The following is a 24,004-nucleotide window of genomic DNA, read 5'->3' as shown; positions in this document are numbered from 1 at the left end:
AATACAGAAGCATTTCTCCTACCCAAAGACCAGAGCTGACTGCAGTGTGCAGGAAATAACTGTCATCCTTGAATGGAAATGTTTTCTGATTACAACTGCAGGTTGTGGCATGCTTTTGCTGCTAATCTTCAGTTTGCCATGATCATTTCCAATGTCTAATCAGAATGACCATCCTTTGCAGGATACTTCTGCTTTCTCACTGGGTTTCCAGCAGGGGTTAACAGCCAGTGTCTGAAGCACCAAATCTCCAGTTTAATATAATCCAGTTGGCCACAAGCCTCAATAGTAAGCAAGATTCTATCTTTGAAACTAAGACTCAATAATCTGCTCACCCAAGTGGATGAAATTCCACTAAGTACAATTCTGCCTATCTGCAGCAAGAAGGAGCTGTGAGCAATAAATAAGAAACTGCAATAAGCATAATTATATATTGCATGGGCTTTTATCTTATTTGAACTAAAGACTTATTTATGTGTATTATTCTAATTGAACCACAAATTTAAATGCAGGTTTCGTGTGTATCATAAAAATGTGCAAATATCAAAATGAGAGCAATATACAAATATATCCACACCAGTGAAAGTCTACACATAATAAACAGAGTATTAGCGTGCAAAACGAAACAGAACCTATCACACAATTATAAGCCAAACATTCAGTGACTGTATCACCATATAATGATATTCTGGGGGAACTAAAGCTGCACTTCTGCTGTTATGTATGTGAGTAACTGAACTGTTGCTGAGTTTTCTGACTATGGAAATTCTTTTGTTACTGGAAATGTTGCATATGAACCTTAGCCGAGAAAACCAAAGAAAAGTAGGAATAAAATCTTGACTCTTTGAACTGGCACATTATGCAGTGAGTAGAAAGACAAGACAGTTCTGACACAGGGCAAGAAAAAAACTAAGGCTTTATATTGAGTACCAACTACAGGTAGGTCATTAAATGACATTATGCCCTCAATTAAGTTTGTTTCTGGTGCTCTCTGAAAAAAAAAAAGAAAGAAAGAAAAGAAAAATGATGCACACAAACAAAATTCTCATTACCACATTTCTTTGTGGTAACTGCACTTTCTTACCCTGGAGAAAATGTAACACAACCTACCTTTTAATGAAACCAGACAGATGACTTAGCATTCAGTGCACAGCAAAGGCATTCGTAGACAGTTACCTGGAGTAGTTTTTATGCTATAAATCCACACCAGGCTTACACTGAGCTAATCTGTTCATGTAACCATAACATAAATCATGAGCAGGTCTGGTTTGAATGAGTGTCCACATGAGTTACCCTTTAAGAATGCCATATATAACGCAGCTCAACTGTGTTCAAAAGTACGATTATATCTTCTAAAAGCAACCTATTTTGTGGGCAGATATTAAAATAGCTTTACTCTTTGACAGAATACAGGATGAGGAGGCATTGTGGCCAGCGTCTCTTTTCTTTCCTCAAAGAAGTAACAGAAAACCAAAGAAGTAACAGAAAGAGAGATGCTCAATGGCTAGAACGCACAACAACTAAAGAGATAAAAAAAAAAACAATTAAGAATTGTTTCAAACTTAAAACATTTTAGACAGTCAACACAGTCAATTGCTGGAAAAGTCTTTCAAATGGAAGGCTGGGACAGAAGTGCCTGTGATTTGTGTGCTGTCCCTGCAGGTGCCCAAAACAAGGCCGGATGGAGCCCTGGCAACCTGATGTAGTGAGTGGTATCCCTGTCTATGGCACGGGGGCTGGAACTGGTTGGACTTTAAGGTCCCTTCCACCCCAAGTCATTCTCTGATTATTTTATTTAAAAAGTAACAGAATTACATAACTGAAATACAAGTCAGTGGGCCCACAGAATGCCACACACCACTCGGTTGTCCAGGCCTGCAGAGGCAGGGCTCACACCAGCACTGATGTAACTAACACACACACCTCCATCACTGGATGCTCCCCTTGCATCCCATGGATGAAAGAGGCATTTCAAGTCTAAATGCCTTCTGACATTCATCATGTGATGAATTAAGCACATAGACTGCACCAGAGTCAATGAACCCAACAGTCCCTCCCAGTGCTCCACCCCAGCTCTGTACTCAATACAAAGTAAAGCCCAAACAAAGGCATTTCCACCTTTCACTCCTCTCTGATGTGGTAAGTGAAGCCCCAGTGGGCAGCCTAATCCCATGTACCTTCCTGTGATATGCACTGAGCAATGCATATCACATCTGTGCACATCCTGTGCAATCCAGGTCACAACCCAAATTACTAGCCACTATTTTAGCAATGTCTACTTGTAGGTGAACAGCAGCAACAACCCATCATTTAAAACCTACTTGTGCTAACATTCCCATATCTGCTTAGCGTCTCAGCTCACAAGGTTTGAAATAGTGGCACAAAAGCATGTCAGAAAAGCGAGACAATTCTCACAACCCCCCTTTTTTCTGGGTTGAAATTACAACATAATGTCAGGTCAATGGCATTCATGCAGAAACCATACTGCAGATAGAACGACCACAATTAGCTAAAGGAGTTCAATGTATCCCAGATTTCACACAAAATAATATGAAATATTCTCTAGTGAAAAAAAATAACCCATGTAAATACAAGCCTTGAGCTTCCCACCGCTTTATTTAGCAATGCAGATTTGGCAAGTTTATACATCATGTCCCTTTTCAAAACCGCAGTAACAAGAAGCTACTGAACCCAGCGTACCTCTTCCTGCAAATAATTATCCTCTTTATTATGCAACTTTGAATGAATTTTCAGAGCAGCATCCATGCCTAATCCTTTGGATAAAGTACCCCTGGATTCATTTTCCATACCGGAGAGGGAAATTATGGTATCAGCAAGAGGAGTCTCCTTCAAGCCCTATTTCCATTCAAGAGGCTGCCAGTTGGGTGAAGTTTCTGCCATTTAGGTAATTCCGTTTCCCAGCAACCTGTGCTGTTGCCAGAGAAACCCCGGGGATCCTTCCCACGTGCCAGCCCTATCACAGTCCTGGGGGTGCAGCCTGGTGCATCGTGCCGCCGCGCATCCCGCTGTGAGAGGCATGCTAAGTAGTCAGCGAGGTGCTCCAGGGACTCAGCCAGGCATTTTTTCATGATTATTTCTTTTTTTTTTTTTTTCTTTTTGAGAGGGCTTAGTGATGAGTGACGTGGCCCTTTATGCCGCTGTGTAGTTAGAGGTGATAAGGGAGCACTGGGTTTTTCATCGGAACCATTTTACCTTGGGAGCAGCGTTCGACAGCCGGATGTGCAGCTCTACAAACACATTCTAGTATGCTTTTAAGCTATCAAGCTCCGTGCGTGCATACTAACTTCTTTTTGTTGTTGTTTTCCAGCTGTCAAGAGCAAAAGGCACATTGCAAACAACAAAAAAATCCCTTCAGACTGCCTTAACCTTTGCTTCTCCTTGCAACACCTTCCAAAATGCAAATGTAATCGGTGGCTAAAAAGTAATTCCTGCTTTTCAAATGACAGTACAATATTTATAGTTGTACACTTGGCCTGCAAACAAGCTGTTTAGTGTTTAGATATAAATGCTCAACAAAAAGAAAAAAGCAAACAAACAAACAAAGAGAGAGCAAGAGTAAAAGCCATAGCATGTTATTATAGACAGGATTTCCAAGCAAATTCATCTCACACCAACCTGTAAAGATGTGGAAATCCAAATTTCTGTCTTTCAAAGTCACAGTGGTTTGGGTTGGAAGGCACCTTTAAGATCACCCAGTTCCAACACCTGCTATAGGCAGGGACACCTCCCTCCAGACCAGATTGCTCACAACCCATCCAACCTGGCCTTGAAATAGTAAGCAGACACTGAGATGGCAAACAGACACTGGAAATGAGGTACTTTCCTAAAGAAACATACTCTGTTTTACGTCTTTTCTGATTTAAATCTCCGCATACCCCGTGAAATCGTAATGAAATTTAATAATTTATGGAAATGGATGACTTGAGCGTATTTGAGGCAAAGACCGTTTCTTACAATGAAGGAATAAGTAATTAACCCTTCTGAATTAGAAAGGTAAATTGAAATTTGAGGAATGCTAGAGCACTGATATGATATTACTATTCAACGTGCTCCTGTACTGCACTTAATTGAAGTCATACCTCATTTTTTCAACCCACATTCCATACAAACTTAAATAAAATGGCTAACCCATTGATTCTTTATCTATCTATCTGATGGAGTGCTTTACTCTATCAGGTAAAGTGCTCAAAACTTAACAAAGCTACTCCCAAACCTCCAGAGAAACTGCATTTCCCTTGTAAACTCTGTTCTGAGGCACAGTCCCACTCAACAATCTCTATTTTAGACCTTCTGTACAGCGATATTAAATTCATGCCCACATGGTTTCAGATTTGCCCATGCTTAATGAACTTTTTCACTTCATGGAAATAATATCTAATGTTTTTTGCTTTCTTCCTTATCTTTATTGAAAAGCAGCCTGGAAAACACTACGCTTACATTTTAGTTCACAATTCCATTGCAGAACCTTGTGTGTCAGACACAACTCAGTAAGCTGTCGGAACATCAGGGGAAATCTATTTAAAACTTCTCAAGGTAACACCGCATACGTATTTAGGCACAGAATAAACATAAGGTGGCAGATTTTTCCCTAACGCTGGGCAGCACAAACAGGGCACAAAAACAAGGAGACTGCCATGATGTATTCATTGATCAATAGCAAGGAACAGTGTCCTGGTTTCAGCAGAGATGGTGAGGCACTGGCACAGGTTGCCCAAGGAGGCTGTGGATGCCCCATCCCTGCAGGCATTCAAGGCCAGGCTGGATGTGGCTCTGGGCAGCCTGGGCTGCTGGTTGGTGACCCTGCACATAGCAGGGGGTTGGAACTGGATGAGCACTGTGGGCCTTTGCAACCCAGGCCATTCTATGACTCTATGATTCTGTGATTCTCTGATTCTATGATAGATGTACGCTGCCATAAAGCACCAAATGCAGCATTAGAAATCAACTAAAGAGGTCCTAATGGGACGTATCATCTCGTTTAAATAACTCTTGTGAAATAAACTCCCTGTAAAAATGAAAAATACGTTATTCTTCATGCCCATAGGTTCCACTGAGGTGGAATCCAATCTGTCTGAATCCTATGAAAAATATGTGCTACTTCCAGAGCCAGGGGACAGATGGGAAGAGCAAAGCAGTTCCCATCAAATGCGTGACCACGTTGTGCATAAATTAATGCAAAGAGACGTGTCTCTGAAGGAAGAGAAAGGGATCCCTGTTGTCAAACCTCAGTACATCCTCCAGGAAGTTTAGGAAAAAATGACCTATCTCTGTTCAGCCTGGGGAAAATTCAAACATCAAAGTTTTCCTCCTTTGTTTATATGGAACTCTGTGCATTTCAGCTTGTGCCTGTTGTCTCTTGTCCCTCCACGGGGAACTAGCGAATATCTTGCTGTTCCTTCTCTACTCCCTCCCATCAGTTCTGTACAGACACTGAGACCCTCCTGAACACCATGTTCTAACCCAACTCAGCCTAGGCACAACCACCCCTTTCTCTCAGAGATCACACATCTAACAACAGCAAAGCAAATAAAACTGCAATCTTACTGATCAGTCTGAATACAGAGCTAATACAAAACAAAGAGGATGAGAGTAGAATCCAACCCTATGAAGACAGGATGAGGGAGCTGGGGTTGTTCAGCCTGGAGAAAAAAAGACTGCAGGGAGAACTCATTGCAGCCTTCCAGTACCTAAAAGGCAGCCTACAAACAGGAGGGGAATCGACTCTTTGAAAGGGAAGATAATGACAGGACAAGGAGAAATGGGTTTAAGTTGAAGGAGGGAAGATTTAGGTTGGATGTCAGGGGGAAGTTCTTTCCTATGAGAGTGGTGAGGTGCTGGAACAGCTGCCCAGAGAGGCTGTGGATGCCCCGTCCATCCCTGGAGGTGTTCAAGGCCAGGTTGGATGGGGCCCTGGGCAGCCTGGGCTGCTATGAAATGGGGAGGTTGGTGGCCCTGCATGTGGTGGGGGGTTGGAGATCCACAATCCTTGAGATCCCTTCCAACCGTGGCCATTCTGTGATTCCATGATATACAAACAGGAAAATACTGAGTAGGAACAGGACTGCAGGTGACACTAAAACTATCACTAATAAATTCCTATGTCACTACTGATAGCGACACGTCAAGGAAGATGATAACTAAGTGATGACAGTTTAAGAAAAAGAAACAAGAACAAATGAAGGACTGAAAAACATGCTTTCTGTTGACAGTTCACTTCATTTGCTTTATGTCTGATTAAGTCTTTGCTTCTTTAAAAAGAGGTTAATGTGCAATTACCATCTAAATATATTTCAGGGAAAGCTGAAAACACATACTGTCACACTTTTCACCTTGATGAAAAGAAAAGCCTGTAACAAGCAGCAATGGCTGGAAGTTCAAACACAGTTAGGAGATTCAAAATAGGCTGTATTTTAATGGAGGAAGTTATGAAACATTGGAAAAAATTGTGAAATTTTGCAGAGGGCTCTCTGTCAAAGGGCATTTTTAATCAGTGTTTTCTCTAAAGAGAACAAGCTGATTCAAGCAAGAATTAATTCATGGAAATGTTGTGCTCTTTTTTTATACAGAAGGTCAGACAGAAATTCGCAATGACCTCCTCCAAGTTTGCAATGATTACTCTATTAATCTAGAAATACATATATATATACACACAAATACAAGGGTTTTAATAGCTCTAAATAATTGTGAGACTGTCTACTCATGAGTTTTACCTTTACTGCTTCAGAAAAGTTAGCTCAGTACAGATGTACACGCTGTGAGCTAAGCTATTTCCTGGCACTGCTCATTGCAATCAGTGGGACAAACTTCTAATTAACAATATTCTGCTATCTGAGGAAAAACAACTAGAAGTATGTATGTGTGTATATATATATATATATATATATATATATATATATATAAAATTACATAATGCCTCACACAGCTGGTTCCCTCTACATCACTGGGGCTCCTTGAATAGTGCTCCTACCACTATCATAAATAAGCAGCCAATTAAATATTGTAAGCAATATATATTCACATACTCACAAAAACAGCAAGATTTCAGCAACACTGCAACTAAAATTAATTCTGACAACTAGAGTTCTACTGGAAAGGTAAAAAGGAACAAATAGCATGTGATTTTACTACAGAACATGATATTGCATTACGTGATTATGTAGAGATCATATGAAAGAATTTTCTAATATGAATGCAGCAGCTCTCCTGCAAGGAAATTAACAGATCACTCCCAGATTCTGGAAGTTGTTGAAAATCAGACAGATCTAACTGAATTACAGAAAGAGTAAGTGAAGCTTACTACAGTCTGCAATGTATTGAACTCGCAGCAAGGTATTTCACCCAACTTTCCCCGACTTCTGCAGACTGAGCCATTTGAATTACAAGCAACCACACACAGTCACATATTCCTATGGTCAGCATGTTACAAAGAAAAAGAAATGCAATGTAGCTAGATTAAATGTGACTTCCAAGATGTGCAGCTGGGTGCAATACAATTAACACGGTGCAGGAGGCTGCCCATGGAAGAATCACAGAATCATAGAATGGTTTGGGTTGGAAAGGACCTTTAAGATCATCAAGCACACCTCCTGCTAGACCAGTATCCCTCTAGACCAGAAAGAAAAATCTCATCTGGTGAAAACTCAACCCAGGACAAATCATGCTTGACCAGACAGGTTGCCTTTTACAATTAAAGGACTGGCTATGCAGATTAGGGTAAAGCAGCAGGTGACATGTTGACTTTAGCAGGGTTTCTGACACCATCTTATACAGCACAAACATTTGGAAGCTGTGAAAGCACAGGCTGAAAGAACAGTCCACTTGACACTAAATGCATCAAAAACTGGCAGGATCACCAAAATCAAAAGGCAGTGATCAATAGCTTGATGTCTTGTCTGCAGCAGGTTACTCCAGGGGCTCATGCTGGGGCCAATATCATTCAATATCTTAAACAAGAACATGAGTGATGTGACAGAAAACATGCTCAGCAAGTCTGAGAATGATGCTAAATTGAAGATGAGAGTGGGCATGTCAAACAGCAGATCTTCAGTACAAGGAGACCTTGAACGATTTCAGGCCTGTGTCAACAGAAACTTCATGAAGGTCAACAAGGAGAAGCACTGCTGCAAGACAAACTCTGCCCTGCTGGAAAGGATCTGGGATTGTACTGAGTGTCAGGTTAAAAAGAAAATAGTAATATACACTCATTGCAAATACAGCAAACTGTGCAGCGGGCTGAGTTACAAGGTGCAGTGGTCTGCAATGACAATGGCCAGCAGCCTACAGCACACATTTCTGCAGGTGGAGGAAGAATTAAGGGTCAATCTTACAGTAGCTGAATAGGGTGTAAGAATGATAGCGAAACAAACCCCTCTCAGTACTGGAAAAGGAAGCAGCCACTAACGGTGCCTTAAGAGGCTCACACTGGGTATTTCTAACCTAAACATCCCCTGTCTCAGAATAAAACCATTCCCCCTCATCCTGTCACTATTCACCCTCATGAACAGCTGTTCCCCCTCCTGTTTATACACTCCCTTCAAATACTGGATCATCCCTCAGTGCCACATCCCCATGGCTCTGCAGCACCTCCAGGGACTGTGATCTCACCAGGACGGAACATCCCAGGGCATCAGCACTCCTTCTGAGGAGAAATGTCTCCTCAGACATCCAACCTGAACCTGAACAACATGAGGACACTGTCTCTCATCCTAAACACACGCTGAGGCGTTTTGGTTCTGCTCTAATTGCTATTAACATCGATGGCGGTCATTTTGCAATGCTTTCCACGCTAGGCTGCCTGACAGAAGGTAGGATTAGTTGCTTAATTCAAGGTTTCTACCTTATGTACTTAAAAGCTCACGTTTACTCAAACTAAAGGGAGAAATAGTCACTAAAGGAACTGCTTTTTCTAAGAACTTCCCATACATTTGGGTTAGATCCTTCACGCTACGCTTAGGTGATATTATTACGCCTTTTACAGAGCCCTCAGGATTCAAACACCGGAGGAGGCTGCCGCCATCTTCCCCCTCCCGCCCACCGCGCTGCGCCCCACCCCGCCTGCGCCGCCACCCTCGTGCGCATGCGCGGCGGCGGAGGCGGGCAGAGCGGGGCCGCCGCGGGGCCCGGGGTTCGTTCTCCTCAGGGACGGGGGAGGGGGAGGGGGGCGGCCAGTCCGGTCCCTACCTGCTACCGCGACGCGCTGGCTCCTGCCGGGGAGCGCCTCTTCCTTCCGCGGCAGCCTGGAGGCCGATTCGCCCATCCTGAAGGTGGAGCTGCAGAGCCGGAGGAGGCGCCGTGGCGCCGTTAGCATCGCCCTCTGAGGGCGGGGAAGGGAGGCGAAGGGTGAGCGGCGCGCGGCGGCCGTTGGGACCGGCGGGCGGGAGGGCGGGAGGGCGTGAGGCGGCGAGGTGCGAGGCCCGCCCCCTGGCGAGCGGCCCTGCGTGCCCTGCGCTGCGCCGTGACGGCCCTTCGCTGGGGGTGTATCTGCGGTGCTTCGCCGCGCTTCCACCCGAAACCGGGCCTCCCCTCTGCTCAGCCTGCCGAGTTTTGTCTCTCGGAGCTCTCAGCGCCCGTGTTCTTGCACCCTCATACGCAATTGTTTTCTTTTCGTCGTAGAACCGTAGGATAGTTTGAGTTGGAAGGGACCCTTCAAGGCCATCTATCCCGTTCCCTGCACTGAACAGGGACACCCACAGCTCCATCAGTGCTCGCAGCCCATCCAGCCTGACCTTGGCTGTCTGCAGGGATGGGGCACCGCTCTGTGCAACCTGTGCCACTGGCAACCTGTGCCACTGCCTCACCACCCTTTATAGTAAAAAGTTCTTTTCCTTAAATCCAGTTTAAATTTCCCTTTTTTCAGTTTGGAACCATTTCCCCTTGTCCTATCACACCAGACTCTACTTCTAGACTGTCTCTCACACCAGACTCTACTTCTAGACTGTCTCTCACTTTATAGAATCATAGAATGGCCTGGGTTGAAAAGAATCACAGTGGTCACCTAGTTTCAACCCTCCTGCTATGTGCAGGGTTGTCCAACCACCAGACCAGGCTGAGTCCCCCTTGGCTTAGTGGCCACACTACTTCCAGTGCAGCCCAGGATACAATTGGCTTTCTGGGCTTCATATTCAGCTTGCCATCCACCAGTACAGCTCAGAGGGATTTTTACCTGCGTGACCCTCTCAGGGTATGTACACGACACATCGGTTCTCTGGCTTTCTGTCTGAGCCCCAAGTTGGGTATGAGAAGGTTGAGAAGGGCATAGACATTTATAAAAATGTGCTACACATGTTCTTTGTATGGTAATATGTTTTATAATGCTTTTTTTTCCCCCCAGACTCCACTGATCTTTGCAGCAGTCCACTATGTCATGTTTAGCCAACGCAGAAGGACGAGGGGAAATGGCTTTAAACTGGAATAGGGTAGATTTAGAGAAGATATTAGGAAGAAATTCTTTTTTTCACCCTCTGTGAAGGTGGTGAGACACTGGGACAGGTTGCACAGTGAGGCTATGGATGCCCCCTCCATGGAAGGACTCAAGGCCAGGCTGGATGGGGCTGTGAGCAAGCTGGGCTAGAGAGAGGTGTCCCTGCCTATAGCAGTGGGTTAGAATTGGATGATCTTAGAGGTACCTTCCAACCCAAACCCTTCTGCGATTCTGTGATGATTGGACAATTTATTTTTATGGTCTTTTCCAATCTGTATGATTCTATGCCAATCTTGCATGATTTCATGTTGGGTTTTTTATGTGTATATAGAATATGTGCTAAGTAACAAATCTTCCAATACCAGTGTCTATGTGTATGTTTGCAGTAAAAACACAGGAACAAGAAGTGAATGGATTATAAAATCTTCCAGAAAATACCCATCATCTTTTAGGGAATAATACACATAACGCATATTTTGTATGCAGCAACAAGCAGTACGTTTCCTAAGGTGCAAGATGCAGAAGCTGGAACACTGATGTTTTGTTTTTCAGAGAATTGTTTGTAAAGTCATGGTCAGGAGAAGGGAAGTTTGTACAAAAATTGCTGACTGCATAGAAAGTTTGTGAACTAGACAGATGCCTTGCACTATGAATTTCAGAATAAGGGAAAAGATAATGCACAAATGTGAAGCAAAGACATTATAGGAAGGAAATGAGAGTGATTCAATGCAAAATTCATATGGAGGGTTGTAAAGAAGTTGGATTGTTGCCTGAATAGAAAAGAATATGATAAAATGACAGTCTAGTCTAAGGGGGGCCGGATAATTCCCTCAAAAATGTACTGTGTCAAAAGAATGAAGTGCCATTCACCTCCCAGTCAAACAAGAATGTGATGCTCTTAAGACACAGAATTTATTCAGCTTTATGAGATGTTGGATGTGGATATTTGCAGCAATGCTGAGAATTCCTTGATGCTCCCAAAAGAATCTGGGGAAGCAGGAAATCCATGTTGCGGGAGCCAGGCTTCCTATAAAATTCATATCTCAGATGGGGACCTGAGAAATGAGCTGTCCTATCTCTATCTTCAGATTCACAGAATAACAGAATTGTAGGGGTTGGAAGGGAATTCTGGAAATCATCTAGTCCAACTTAAGGCAGGTTTTCTATAGTTCCTGTACATGAAACAATATCCTCTTTGAGCACAAGTAGTCCCTTGTTTGCAGTCCATTTGGAGTTTTCTATGTATTTCTATTCAGTTAGAATCATTGAGAAGTAGGACCTCAGGTGATATCTTAAAAATCTGCAGTGGCTTAAAGAAAATCCATTAAAGAAGTAAACGTAGAGATGCATATGATGGATAACTGTGATATTTCAATGGTATACATTTCAAAAAATTGGAAATGTTTGGTGAAAAACTGAATTCCATTTAAAACATATTCTCTTATTTATAGCATCACCTACACTGATGATTCCCAGCTCTTAGGAGCCAATAGAAATGATGACATCCACTGGACTGCTAGCAAATAATTCTACTCCATTTTTTTCCATTTCTGCATGTATTTCTATACTCACTTCACTCTCTGCCAAGGACGTGCACCTAAAAAAAATTCAATGGTTAATGTTTCAATGGACAGCAGTGCAGTTTTTACTGTAAGAGTTAATGTGTCTGTCGATGAAACTGTGAATGCCCAACCTGAATCTTTTACTGTGAGCACTCCTGCTGCCTCGTTGTGAGTGGTTCCATTTTCATTGCCATCTTCCTTGCATGAATCGAGGTCAATCAGAGGTGAAGGACAGAAAAACAGACTTCTGTTTGGGCAATTCAGTCGCAGATGAAGTGGCTGAGACCTTTCAGGGAGGGCCCTTACGCTCTCTGAAAAGCCAGCATCCCCTCTGCTCAGTGTTCTCAGTGGCCTTCCATGCTGTATATGCTGCCTGCATGTATTTAAATTATGTCTCTTAAATCAGAGGTGTTCTTTGTTACAAGAAAAACTGCTTTGTCACCCATTGCATTCAGCTGCTTCATTTGTGAAGCTGACAGCAGCAGAGCAGGGCGCTAAAGGATTGACACTGAGACTCCAAAACAGTGGTTAGAGCAGTGACAGATAGCAGGGCTGCTGAAGCATTTCGATTACAGCTATTAAGGGCAGGAAACAGTCTTTCATTCTGTGTTTGTATGGCACTTCACACACTGAGTTCCTGCTTCGGAGCTGGATCCTAAGTATTAAATAGTAATAAGCCATGATGCCACTTAACAAATAAAAACTGCTGGTTTACAGAAGTTCTTAATGCTTCTTCCCTCCATGGAAACAGAATACTTTTTTAATTTGTTAAATCTCCTTTATATTTCAGGAAAGTGTGAACTATCCCCTTTTCTCATTCTAGAGGCTGAGATGGAAGAGTCTAAAAATGACACCGTAGATTTTTAAAGTTTTCATACCAAGAATTTGCCTGTCCGAGCAAGCAGCAGAACCCAATTATCTTTGTATTGATAATATACTGCGCTTCATGTTGAAATGTGGACTTCGTATCTGGCAACGCATGAATTAAGAAGTATATCAGAAAAAAAATCCCACTGAAGTGCCTGCCTGTTGCTTGGATTCCCATTTAATAATCACGGTGTTCCTAGTGCAACCATTTTACAGTGTGTGCTGAAGACCTTCAGGAAATCAGTGTGAAGAAGAAAGGTGCAAAGGAGAAAACAGGAGGAAAGGGAATATGAACTTACTGTGTCCTTCTAGGCAGAGCTATACACAGATTCCCAGTCATTCCATTTTTTAGGAATGGGTCAAAATACAGTTGACATTTACTGTATATAATCCTTGCCGTTGGAGCAGGATTTGCTCACCTTTTTGGATAATTGTTGTTCCATTGTAGCAAAATTTGCTGTGTTTTGCAACCAGTGAAGCCCCTGTGACTATCTTCCCCTACCCCTCCACCCCCCTACTGAGTATCTCATGGTAGTAACGCTGTACAGCCAGGTTTCTGTTGCAGTGTGTATCTTCTGGAAGAGCACTGTTTCAGTTTTTGTTTTTTGATTTTATAACGTGTAGCAATAGAGGATCCCCGGGCTTTGGTGGTTTATTCAGTGCTTACTTGCTGTTAGAAACACGTACTTTATTTTTAGTTCAGCTTCCTTGGAATCATAGCTTATCTTTCCTTGCATGAAGAGATTTCTTGTTTTCTAATTCTGCAAGTATTGTCATTGCCCTTCTTTGAACCCTCTCCAGGTTTTTAGTTGACATATTTCCTTATTTAATAATTTATTTCATTACCCAATCTGATGGAGATATGAATAATTAGTGCAGTGTTCTGGTACTGGTCACAACAAAGCAAGTACAGATCTTATATGGTTTCCTGATTCCTGCAGGGTTTTATGTTCATACATCCAAGGGCAGTCAGTGATAACCTTGCAGCCCTGCAAGGCTACTGGCCAAGGTCTCTTCAGGAATTTATTACCAATGTATAGAAATACATGGATTATGGCAAATATATAGGAAACTATGTTCTATGTCTTTCCTCGGCCTCCTTTAAATTAATAGGATGGTCTTGTACCAATTTCTAATAGTCTTTGTTACTACCACTTGTGCAGTTTTTGGGTCAACTGCTAGCAGTTGGAAATCACTGTCTATATTCCTCTCTATAGTTGTTAGAAATGTCAAATAATGGAGCTCAGAACTGAAGCCTACGTGACACTGCTGTAAACATGCCAACCCTGTGAAGATTGCCTCACTGCAGTCACGTCTTGTGGCTAGTTAGGTAACGAGATCTCTGAAAATGAACATATTTTCATCAGGACAAACTGCTGCTTCCCCACTTTTAGCAAAGAGACATGAACTGCTTCTCAGGAGATTTTTCAATCAAGGGAGCTAGAGATTTTAAGTACCACAATTCTTTTTGGAAGCAACAGACATGAATTCCTGTATCAACAGCTGTATCTGTTACCCAGATGGACAGTGAAGATGATAATACAGTAAAGCAGTCTGCATGGAACACTTTCTAGAGAGAGGGGTAAGATTAATCAGTCATTCACGTGCCTTCCATTTGTGATCTAGATGAGAGTTTGGATACAGATTAAGCTACATAATTTACACTAAAAATGGAACTGACGTGGAAGAGCCATCAGCATTGTACCTCAGAGTGGTGCGGTGATTTGGGATTTACAGAAGAGCATAAAAAACAAGGGACAATTCAATAGAGTACTGTGCATGCCAGGGAGAAGGCAAAAATGCAGGATACCAGCAGTGTGCTTACACAGGTTGTTCTTTGTTTTTTCCATTTCACCATGGCATTTATGTAAAAAAGCTAATGAAGCAAGTATGCTGTCTGCAAGTTTTCCTTCCTATCAGGGCGCATAAGCATTGGTTCCCTCTCAGTGAAGGTTCAGGATGCATCTTTACAGCTGATCCCAATATGTTCAAACAAGCCAGGGTGATGCAGATGAGCATTTTGGGGTCTGTCCATCAATGTTTCTACGTGAATTAGCCTTAGAGCTCTCCCAATAACCAGGAGTTAGCAGCTGGCCAGTTTACAGATGTCTTCTTGGGTGGTGTGGCTTCTCTCAGCTCTATAAATGTGCTGGGCTTAAAAGCAGTTACCAGCAGCTGAGGCTCAGCCCTGGGGTTTTTTTAATCATAATTTCCAGCTGTGGTACAAAGTACTCTGTAGGTCAATTCCACTTTCTAGTCTGAGAGGACAAATTACTCAGTACGTTCAGTGGCCTGTGCTGCACCATCAGTTTAGATTTCAATATGGGTTTCACCAGAAACCATCATGATAACGGCCCTTCCCTTGGTGAAATTATATTGTTGATGCATTTTTCAATGAATATCCTTTGCATCTTTCACCTTGGAGTTTCTGTGTTTCTGTCCCCTTCAATGCTGGTTATGCAGAATGCTCTTCATGGATAGAAATAAAGTGGGGCAGATGAGAACAGGAACAAAAAAGCTTTGGGTGTATCTGATATCACCCAACCTTAGATCTGGCATCTCATCCAAACTGAACTTCTAAGCATCACCCATACCAAAGGAAGATCAATCTCCAGAACATAATTAATCCCTTCTTAAAATAGCATAGGAAAGCAGATAGGCTGGACTCAAGTTTATTTCTTCTAGTTCACAGCAGAAGGTGCTCTTCTGAGTAGCTTGAAACAGATATCTTCTGATAACCAGAATTAGATGTTTTTTTTCCCTCTATTTACCTAGAAAAAATTGCAGAATTTTGCAGTAAAATGTTTTCTTATTTTATGCATTGACTTCCCATTCAAAAAAAACCAAACTGTTTTAATACAGTTTGCTTCATATCCCCCATTGCAATGACTGTCTTTCATTCTGCACTGCAAATTTTCCTTGTTGATCTCATAGCTCTCCAGAACTTCCTTCCCTCCTAAGGTATTTTCTTCCTGAACTACAAATCTGATCTATTTGTCTCCTTTAAGTTCTTCCAAGACATAGAAAAGTCTTAAGTCTGCTCACATAAATCCATGCAAGTGCCTAAAGTGTATTGAGGTCTTCTGTTTAAAGTAGCCATAGTGAAGAAGCCGCAGAGTGCTAACTTGCAGCCTGTCCCTCTACTTCAGAGTAACCTTGCACGAGGGCAGCTGCTGTGTTACAGCTGCCGTGTGATCTGCCTTGCAAATGCAGACAAATGGTGTTTAACTGGATTTCCTTCATAATCTTCCATAACAAGGAAGACCCACTTAAATTCCGCAGATAGCATCGCATATCTCTGAAATCTGTAAAAACATCACTTCTCTAACCAATAAAGCAAGGGCGTTTTTTCCTATCAGGATGCCTTGTAATAGATTAGATAGCAGAAAATGTACTACTGGCGTGTGTTTTTGGCAGCCTGCTTTGCTTATATGCATGGAAAAACACTTAATCTAAATATCGTGGCTCTCTTCGTGGTTGTTTTCAGCTAAAGTTAAAGCTATGCAATTAAAAATAATAATAATAGTAAAGCTAATGGAATCGATTAAGTTTTTTAGGTGGAAAATTCTGCCAGTGGAAGCTTGGAGCTGATGCATCGATATCACATTCAGAAGATGCCATCCCTCGGAAATGCTCAGAGACCTCTGCAACGTCAACACGGGCTGATGATGTTCTCTCAATGCTTTGCACAGTGTCTCGTCGATTCCTTGGCTTTGTCAGCTGGTGCTGGATTGTATGCAGTGGCACTGATGACTTTATAAAAACAAATGACAGAATTGTTTACACGGCCTTGCTAAAGGAAATAATCACATTTAGTAGTGCTGGTTTCCCATACAGGGCTTTAAAAAGGGGCTCTCGTGCTATATGCTGTAATAAGCTTTTTATAAATGCGTTCATGTGGTGCTCAGTACAGCCTGCTGTGCCGACGCTATAAAACCAAAGGGGAGCTTCATAAGCTTTAAGTGCAATCATATATTACTGTGCAGCAGCATTCCCTCTTATTAATAAAGTTTGTAAGAAATACCCAGGCAAAGATTAAAAATACATGTATGATACTATCCACGGTAATAAAAGCTGATGTTGTCTGGACTGCTTGTTTATTTGCTAATGCTGTATGAGATGTTTTAAGGAGCACGGTGAATATGATTGAACAGATGAGCTCTTCCCTCGGGCCCTGCCTCGCCTGCCCAGCACCTTCCCAGGGATGCTGATGCTTCCCAGGGCTGGCGGCTGCTTCCTGAGCCCTCTGCTGGGCTCCTGCCTCCACTGCAGCAGGTCAGGAACGTGAGCTGCTTTCTCATCGACTTGCGTAGGCAAAGCACGTGAAAGTAACGTAAAACCGGTGCTTCATTAAAGGTGATGAGAAGTTTTCACTGTTTTGGCCACAGATATCTTACTTTGCTTCACTATCCAGGAATAATAGTGATTATTGAACTGTAGCACAGAAGGCTCTTCTGGGAATAGATGCACAGCAGAGCCTGTCATTGCTTGGGAAATTGCGCTCAGGTGCTCAGAAGGAGACAGGTCCTATGTTTTAGATTGGAGAAATCACAGTAAAAGGGGTTAAGACACACCTCAAATGCAACCGAAATATCAAGACATTTTCTGAGAGCAGCTGGTCGCTTGAAAGAGAAATTAAGTACTAGGTAGTAGTATATTTGGAGGGAAAGAAGTTAGCAGGATATGTAAAATAGATCAGAACACATACTAAACTATTATACACCACGTACTGACTTTTAGATTCCATTTGTTACTGGAATTGCTATGCATTGTATTGCTTTGCAGCACGTGCAGGAAGGCACAGGTCCAGATCTTCAAACATACTGAGGCATTGAAATTCTGTAGGTTCTCTACATATTTCAGTCCTAGGGCAATCAATGGGACTTGGTCACCTCTCCTGCCCCCGGGGGCTTATATTCCAAATGAGACAGAGTATCTCAAACCCATAGTGAGTCCTGTGCAGGAGCTGATTCTCGGATGAAGTTTTACATGGTGGTGGGATAGAATTACTAGACTAATTTAGAAATAGTGGTGTGAAGAGGATTGAAGTACAGTTCATTCACAGAAGAGTGTGTTTTGACAATTGTGTGGCATAAGGCATCAGAATGAGTGCAAAGCATTGCAAGTGAGACAGAAGAGTAGTCTATCACGAGCCTAGACTATGGAGAGGAGCAAAACAAGGTGAAAAATGGAACTTAGATATCTGCAAAACTGAACATAACTCTGTAGGTAGTCAATAGCAATATTTCTTACGGAGAAACTGGACAGTGCATAAGATAGGATCAATGTACATGGATAAAACTGAGGTTATGACTCCCAGCTGCAGTGTTCTCAGACGACGAAGGGTCCTACAGCTGGAGTCATTAAAAATTCAGCATTTGTCATATCTCTGTAATTGCAGTCCCTTGGTATCTTCTATTCCGAGTGTGAGAGGTTATAAATATTGTTGATGGCTCAACATTTGCTTTAGACTTCTTTACAAGGCATTTTTGCGCCACTTATTCATGTTATTTTTGTCAATGCAACCCTTCAGCTACATGGAGGAGATTTACAATGAAATCTGCAATTTCCTTTTGTTTCAGTTCATGCAAGTTTGGACCCTTCTTTTTTAAAGTGGGTTTTAAAAACCGCTTTCCCTTTCCACTGAAAGATGCAAAACAAGAAGACGATGGTACAGTTTTAACCTGTCTTTGGGAGGGTGTGTTCCTTCAAGTATTTTCCAGGATAGCTAGAGGCATGCAAAAACCCTCATTTGGGGATGAGCAGTTCTGGCACAGACACCAAGAGACGACACTTCCATCCTTAAAATAAGCCCCCCGACATAAGTGATAATTTAATATACATCATGCCATCTGCTTTCAGAAATGTGCAAGCTGCTCCTAGAGTAGTTAACGGGAAATGCATTTTTCCTATTATTTTCAACATCCCAAGATCTAACTTGATGTCACAAAAGCATGCATCTAGTCATCTTTCCCCAGCGTAAAGTATAGCTTGCCACTGGATAGAATGATAACTGGTACAAAACCCACTGCTTCTCCCCCCTCTGCCCTTCACAACCTGCCAGAATTAAATACAGACGTTGCAGAATGCTCTGCTGGTTAGAAAGGCAGATGGGGAAGAGAGGAGCTTTCAGAACCGTGAGGCTCAGAGGCCCTGGCAGCAGCTTTTCCCTTTCTCTGCCAACAGCTTCCACCTTGAGCACTTCACCTATAGAAACATGTCACCAGGCAAGAGACGTGCCAACGCATGGAAGCAGCGTTCAAGGCCACAGGAAGGACTGAGCTCACTGTTTCCCCTATATAGCATCCTATAGAAAATGCTAGGCTAGGCCAAGCCTTGCATAGGTGTAGCCTTAGCAGGGGGGCTCAGTCTGCTGAGTAATCTCTTCTGAATGAGCCCACTAAAAAATAGATGTAGAATTTTATATCTTTTTTTCTATAAGCGGATGTTCTACAAGATGTGAAGGCACATAGTATGGCTTGGGTTGGAAGGGGCTTATAGCTCATCTAGTTCCAATCCCCTGCCATGAGCATGGTTGCCATCTGCATGGCCATGACTTACAGAGTTGCAATGCAACACTGGAGTGATAAGTAGATACAGGGATCTTTGCTCAAATCCTACACTCAAAGAAGGGCCAGATTAGCCCAGACGGCTCACAGCCTTTGTTCATCTGGGCTTTGAGTATCCCAAGGGTGGCAATTCCTTTGCCCGTTCAGTGTTTGGTTACCTTATAGTAAGGATTCTTTTTCCATCTGCCTAACCAGAACCACCCTTGCTGCTGCCTGTGTGCACTTGAACCTCGTCCTTCTCTCTGCACCTACAAAAAGGCTTTGGCTCAATCTTCTGAACATTTCCATTAAGGCAGTCGAAGGTGGCAACAAAATCCACTCAGCCTTGTTTTCATAAGATTAATCTCAATTCCTTTAACCTTTCCTCATGTGTACTCCATTTCTTTAGGAATGTTGAGGGCACCAATAGACTCACTCCAGTTTGTCAACATGATTTTTGTGATGGGGAGACCAAAAACTGGATGCATTTCGCCAGATGTGGTCTTAGAAATGTGAAACAATGGGTTTTCTTTTATTATTTTTTCACTTCCTAGCGGCTCCTAACATTCAGTTGTTTATTTGGAGGGGAAAAGAAATCTTTTTATTTCTGTCTGAGCAATGGTTTTCTGATGTTTTCATGGCCCTGTCTGCCTCTGCTCTGAGATCACATCTCCGCTGACAGCCCCTCCTCAGCACCAGCACTTGTCAGAGTTTCAGAGCTGCTTTTCCCCATGTGCTTTAATTTGCCATGACAGCACAGAACCTCAGCTGCCATTTTATCACCCACCCTCTTGGAGCTATGAGGTTTCTGCAAATGGTTTTCATTTGCACATCCTCAAATCATCAGCAAACAGTCGAGTAACTTCAGATTTGCCCAATAGTCCATGTCCCAGTGCTAGGATCCTGTTAGCCATCCCTATCTTGTGAAAACACTTTGTTGTTCATCCTCTAATCAGTGAAAGACTTTTTACCTCCTATAATAATCATGCCCATGCCCTCTTGCACTCAGCAGCTTTTAGTAGTGGCTTTCGAAAACCTGCAAGGACAACACCAACCAGACTGGCACGATAGTTGGTGCTGCAGAGAGCTGACAGTTCTGTTAAACAAGACTCCAGTCTGCAAAAGCCACGTGGACTCTTCCCCAGTTTCACAAAGTCCCAGGCATCCTGCTCAAAGTGCTCCCTCTCAGGGGTGATTGGACCAGATGGACCCAGAGGTGCCTCCAATCTCAGCCGTGCCACAATTCTCTGAGATGTGAGAAGTCCAGCAACATATTTGCCAATCTAGTAGTTTCATATTCAAGTTGCTTTAGCATTATTTCATGCATCCACTGCATCCTGCAGACCTGAAATTATTCACCATAAACCTCAGTCCTCTGGCTCTTCACGCTGCCTGACAGGTTTTCAAACCCAGTCATATTTGGAAAAGGATTAATAATCTTTTCATGATGCTAGAAAGGTATTCTTCGTATCTTCTTATTTTACCTTTTTTAGGAGAATGCGTGCTCTCTATTTTTGCCTTGTTTGAACACGAAGACTTCTTGCTTGTAATAGTCTCCTGTGCTCTGATCCTTATACTACAGTAGCTTTCTTCTGGTCTTTTAAAAAATCTTTTCTGATACATACCATGTATTTTCTCTGAGCCTTTACTATGGTGTCTTTAAACAACATCCATGCTGTTTGCAAACATCTCACCCGTTTCTGGCTCCTATTAATTTCCTTTTAAAAAATTATCATTTTTCATAGGTCTCTTTGCTATATCCAAGCCTGCACTGATGATATTTTTGGCTGTCTTCTTCCTACAATACCAAATCTCACTGCATTACAGCTTCTCACAAAAGCAGCTTTTTAATAACACTGTAGCAAATGTAGGCTGCACAAAGAGTTCCTTCGCCCCTGACTACATCTCCAAGAAGTAGTTGCTCATAGGTGTCTAAATATTGAGCCTCAGCATCATATTTTGTCACTGTGTTTACTCAGTGTACATGACTTTTTGCCTTATTACTGCATCTTGTAGTCCCACAGTGTTCTTCTTTGGGACAACTTGGACTTTGTCCTTGCTATGGTCAAGCAATCCGTCAGTAACCCTATATTACATTCTCCTCTTGGGTGTGGAACTGCATTCTGTTGACATGACTGTTATTTTATCAATACAGTTAACTTATTGATCTGCTGTGCCTTTCAAGTTTTATTTACTGTGATAATGCTCCTCCAGGAGTATACATTAATCCTGTGTAACTTCGCGTTTTCTCAATGGTGTCCTGATTATCTTCTCTCCAGAAATTAGCTATGATGCTATAGTGGAAATGCTAAGTCACAGCTTGAGACAGTGATTGAACACCTTGAGGGAAAGCAGGGCCAACCTAGAGGAGATCAGGTGCAAGCAATGCACCTGAGTGACCAGAAGAGGTGGAGCCAGGATTCACCCCTTCTCAGACCTCATTTAAGCCCACCTAACTCCAACCCCTGCCGTGGGCAGGGACGTCTCCCATCAAATCAGGTTGTCCAAAGCCCAATTTAGCCTGGCCTTGGGTTCTGCCGGGGATGGGTAACCCTGGTCAATCCTTGGCCAAGATTCTATTTCTGTACAACCAGCCCCCTTTAAATTCATACTGGGCCACTGTAATACCAGGAAAGACAAACAGAGCAACTTTACAGCTATTCCTGACTCCTCTTTATAGCTACTCCTGCACATATCTTCTCTGTCATGCCCCATAGACTTGGTCTGCCCATCATCCATACCTTTCCCAAGGGAATGGTGTCTTAAGCCATGTTCCTCCCCTCCAGAGCAGAGAAATCCAGTACGGTGCTGTCAGACTTTCCCCTACTATTGTGATTTGTGGATTAAAAACTTCCTCACATGAAGATGCAATGTTTCTTCTAACCTGGGACATCCTTTGAAGGCATAAGAAGAAAAGGGAAGATTGCTGCTTTTCTTTAACTGATGGAGAAGTCAACCAGTTTATGGTAGACTCATGTTTGCTCCACTGAGGTCTTGAGATTGCAAACAGACCTGGATTAAAATAAACCCAGCAAAAATATTGTCATAACTATTGGTTTTAACCCAAACCAAGATCCTATCCTGGTTCACTAGATTGCCATACTTTGATTCTTCCAAAAACTGACATACTGATGGCTATACTACTCAACTGAGGTACCTTGGTGGGATAAGCAGCATTTTTCAAGGTCTATAATTTCCTAATTGGCGCCTTTCTCATGTTTTGGAGGGTTAAATATTTCCTCAGTCCCAGTCCTAACAGGCTTTGGAGGTGACAGCCACCAAAACCTTGTCAATGTGGATGTTCCTGACCATCATTAGGCTCTGGTGGGATCTGAGCATTCTCCTGCCTCCTGTGAGAGTGGATCTGCTGATTTGGGAATTGGAAAACATTGGGATGCTGTGAGTTGTGCATGCTACTGCACAGCTCTTACAGGTGTGCTAATGAGAGACAGCACTCTGCTCATCACCAGCTCGAGACCTTGGAGAATATAAGAAAAAATGCCAATTTGCATGTCTTGGGGTTAATTGAGGAGATCTCCGACGGAAAATCTTGCTGTCACTTCTGACGCCTGTTCTGAATATAAATCATATGTCTCCGTGGGATATTGTGAAAGCTTTTCAACTTCCACACGAACCTATAGAAACAAGGAAGGTTGTTAGCTCCCAGAGCTCACAAAGCAGGACTTTTTTCACCAAAATTTTATAGTTTCACTATTTACCTGTGCTGATGTTAAAGTGAGATTTAGAGGCCAAGCGCATGGAACCTGTGGATTCTTAAACAAAAAATACAACAAAGGGGCGTATTTTCTATCATGAAGGCCACAAATTTCCAAAGGAAAAAGTTATTTCTGCACGCACAGAAAAGCACTTCTTTTCAAGTGAAGTATCCTTTACTCTATACCACGTTTCTTGTGGATAAAAATACTTAGTGGATTTATTCTGTCTTCTAAGAAGCCAGGAAGTTGTTTAACCACATGCAGTTGCCTCAATGAGAAAATCAGGAAAGTGCAAAAGAAAGGAAATGGTTAATTCACTGAATACTGAGGATAAATCAATGCAGATTTCTATTATTCCAGAATCACAGCATGTTTTTTCATCACCTGATCTTCTAGGGACAGGCTTCGTTGCTTTCACAACTGTTTAATTATAAGCCACTATAGGATTACCGCCAATGGTGCAACACACAACCAGAAATCCAGATTATTTCTGTGTTTAATTGCAAATGCTGTGTGATTCTCTGATCTTCCCATCAGCCTTTAGAAGATTTTATAAATGTCTTTCTGCACATTATGTCTATATAATTATCTGTTCTTGTTGGAACACCTATTTTTTTGAGTTTATGGAGAACACCGGGGAGAGGCGTAAGTTTGATGCTGATTCTAAATGAATCATTGCTTGGTTTTCAAAGTTATCCTTTAGATTTTTATATTCAATCTTTCTTCTTTTTTTAATCCTGCATATCCATAATGATAAAGAAATTAATTGGAAAAAGCAGAAAAAGAGAGCAAAAAGACCAAATTTTGCTCTCGGCAAGAAATCTACAAAACCAACTCAATTTCTGGTTACTCCAACAGGACAGGAAATTTTTA

The 24,004-nt window shown here is 42.3% G+C and overlaps 1 protein-coding gene across 1 annotated transcript in view; it reads right to left on the bottom strand.

The window, feature by feature from the left end:
* MSRA (methionine sulfoxide reductase A) overlaps positions 1 to 9,325 on the bottom strand; it is a gene marked incomplete at both ends in the record, with an annotated part of 265,675 nt that extends 256,350 nt beyond the window's left edge. Inside the window, one exon of the mRNA XM_079550033.1 lies at positions 9,199 to 9,325. Within this exon, the coding sequence (XP_079406159.1) occupies positions 9,199 to 9,325 (127 nt within the window). The remainder of the gene's footprint in view (positions 1 to 9,198) is intronic.
* Positions 9,326 to 24,004: the final 14,679 nt, after the last annotated feature.

This window comes from Tetrao urogallus (assembly GCF_951394365.1).
Source record: "Tetrao urogallus genome assembly, chromosome: 2".
In the NCBI taxonomy this organism is placed as follows: Eukaryota; Metazoa; Chordata; class Aves; order Galliformes; family Phasianidae; genus Tetrao; species Tetrao urogallus.
Note: the sequence above shows the minus strand (reverse complement) of the source record. Positions and strands in the feature narration are given on the sequence as shown.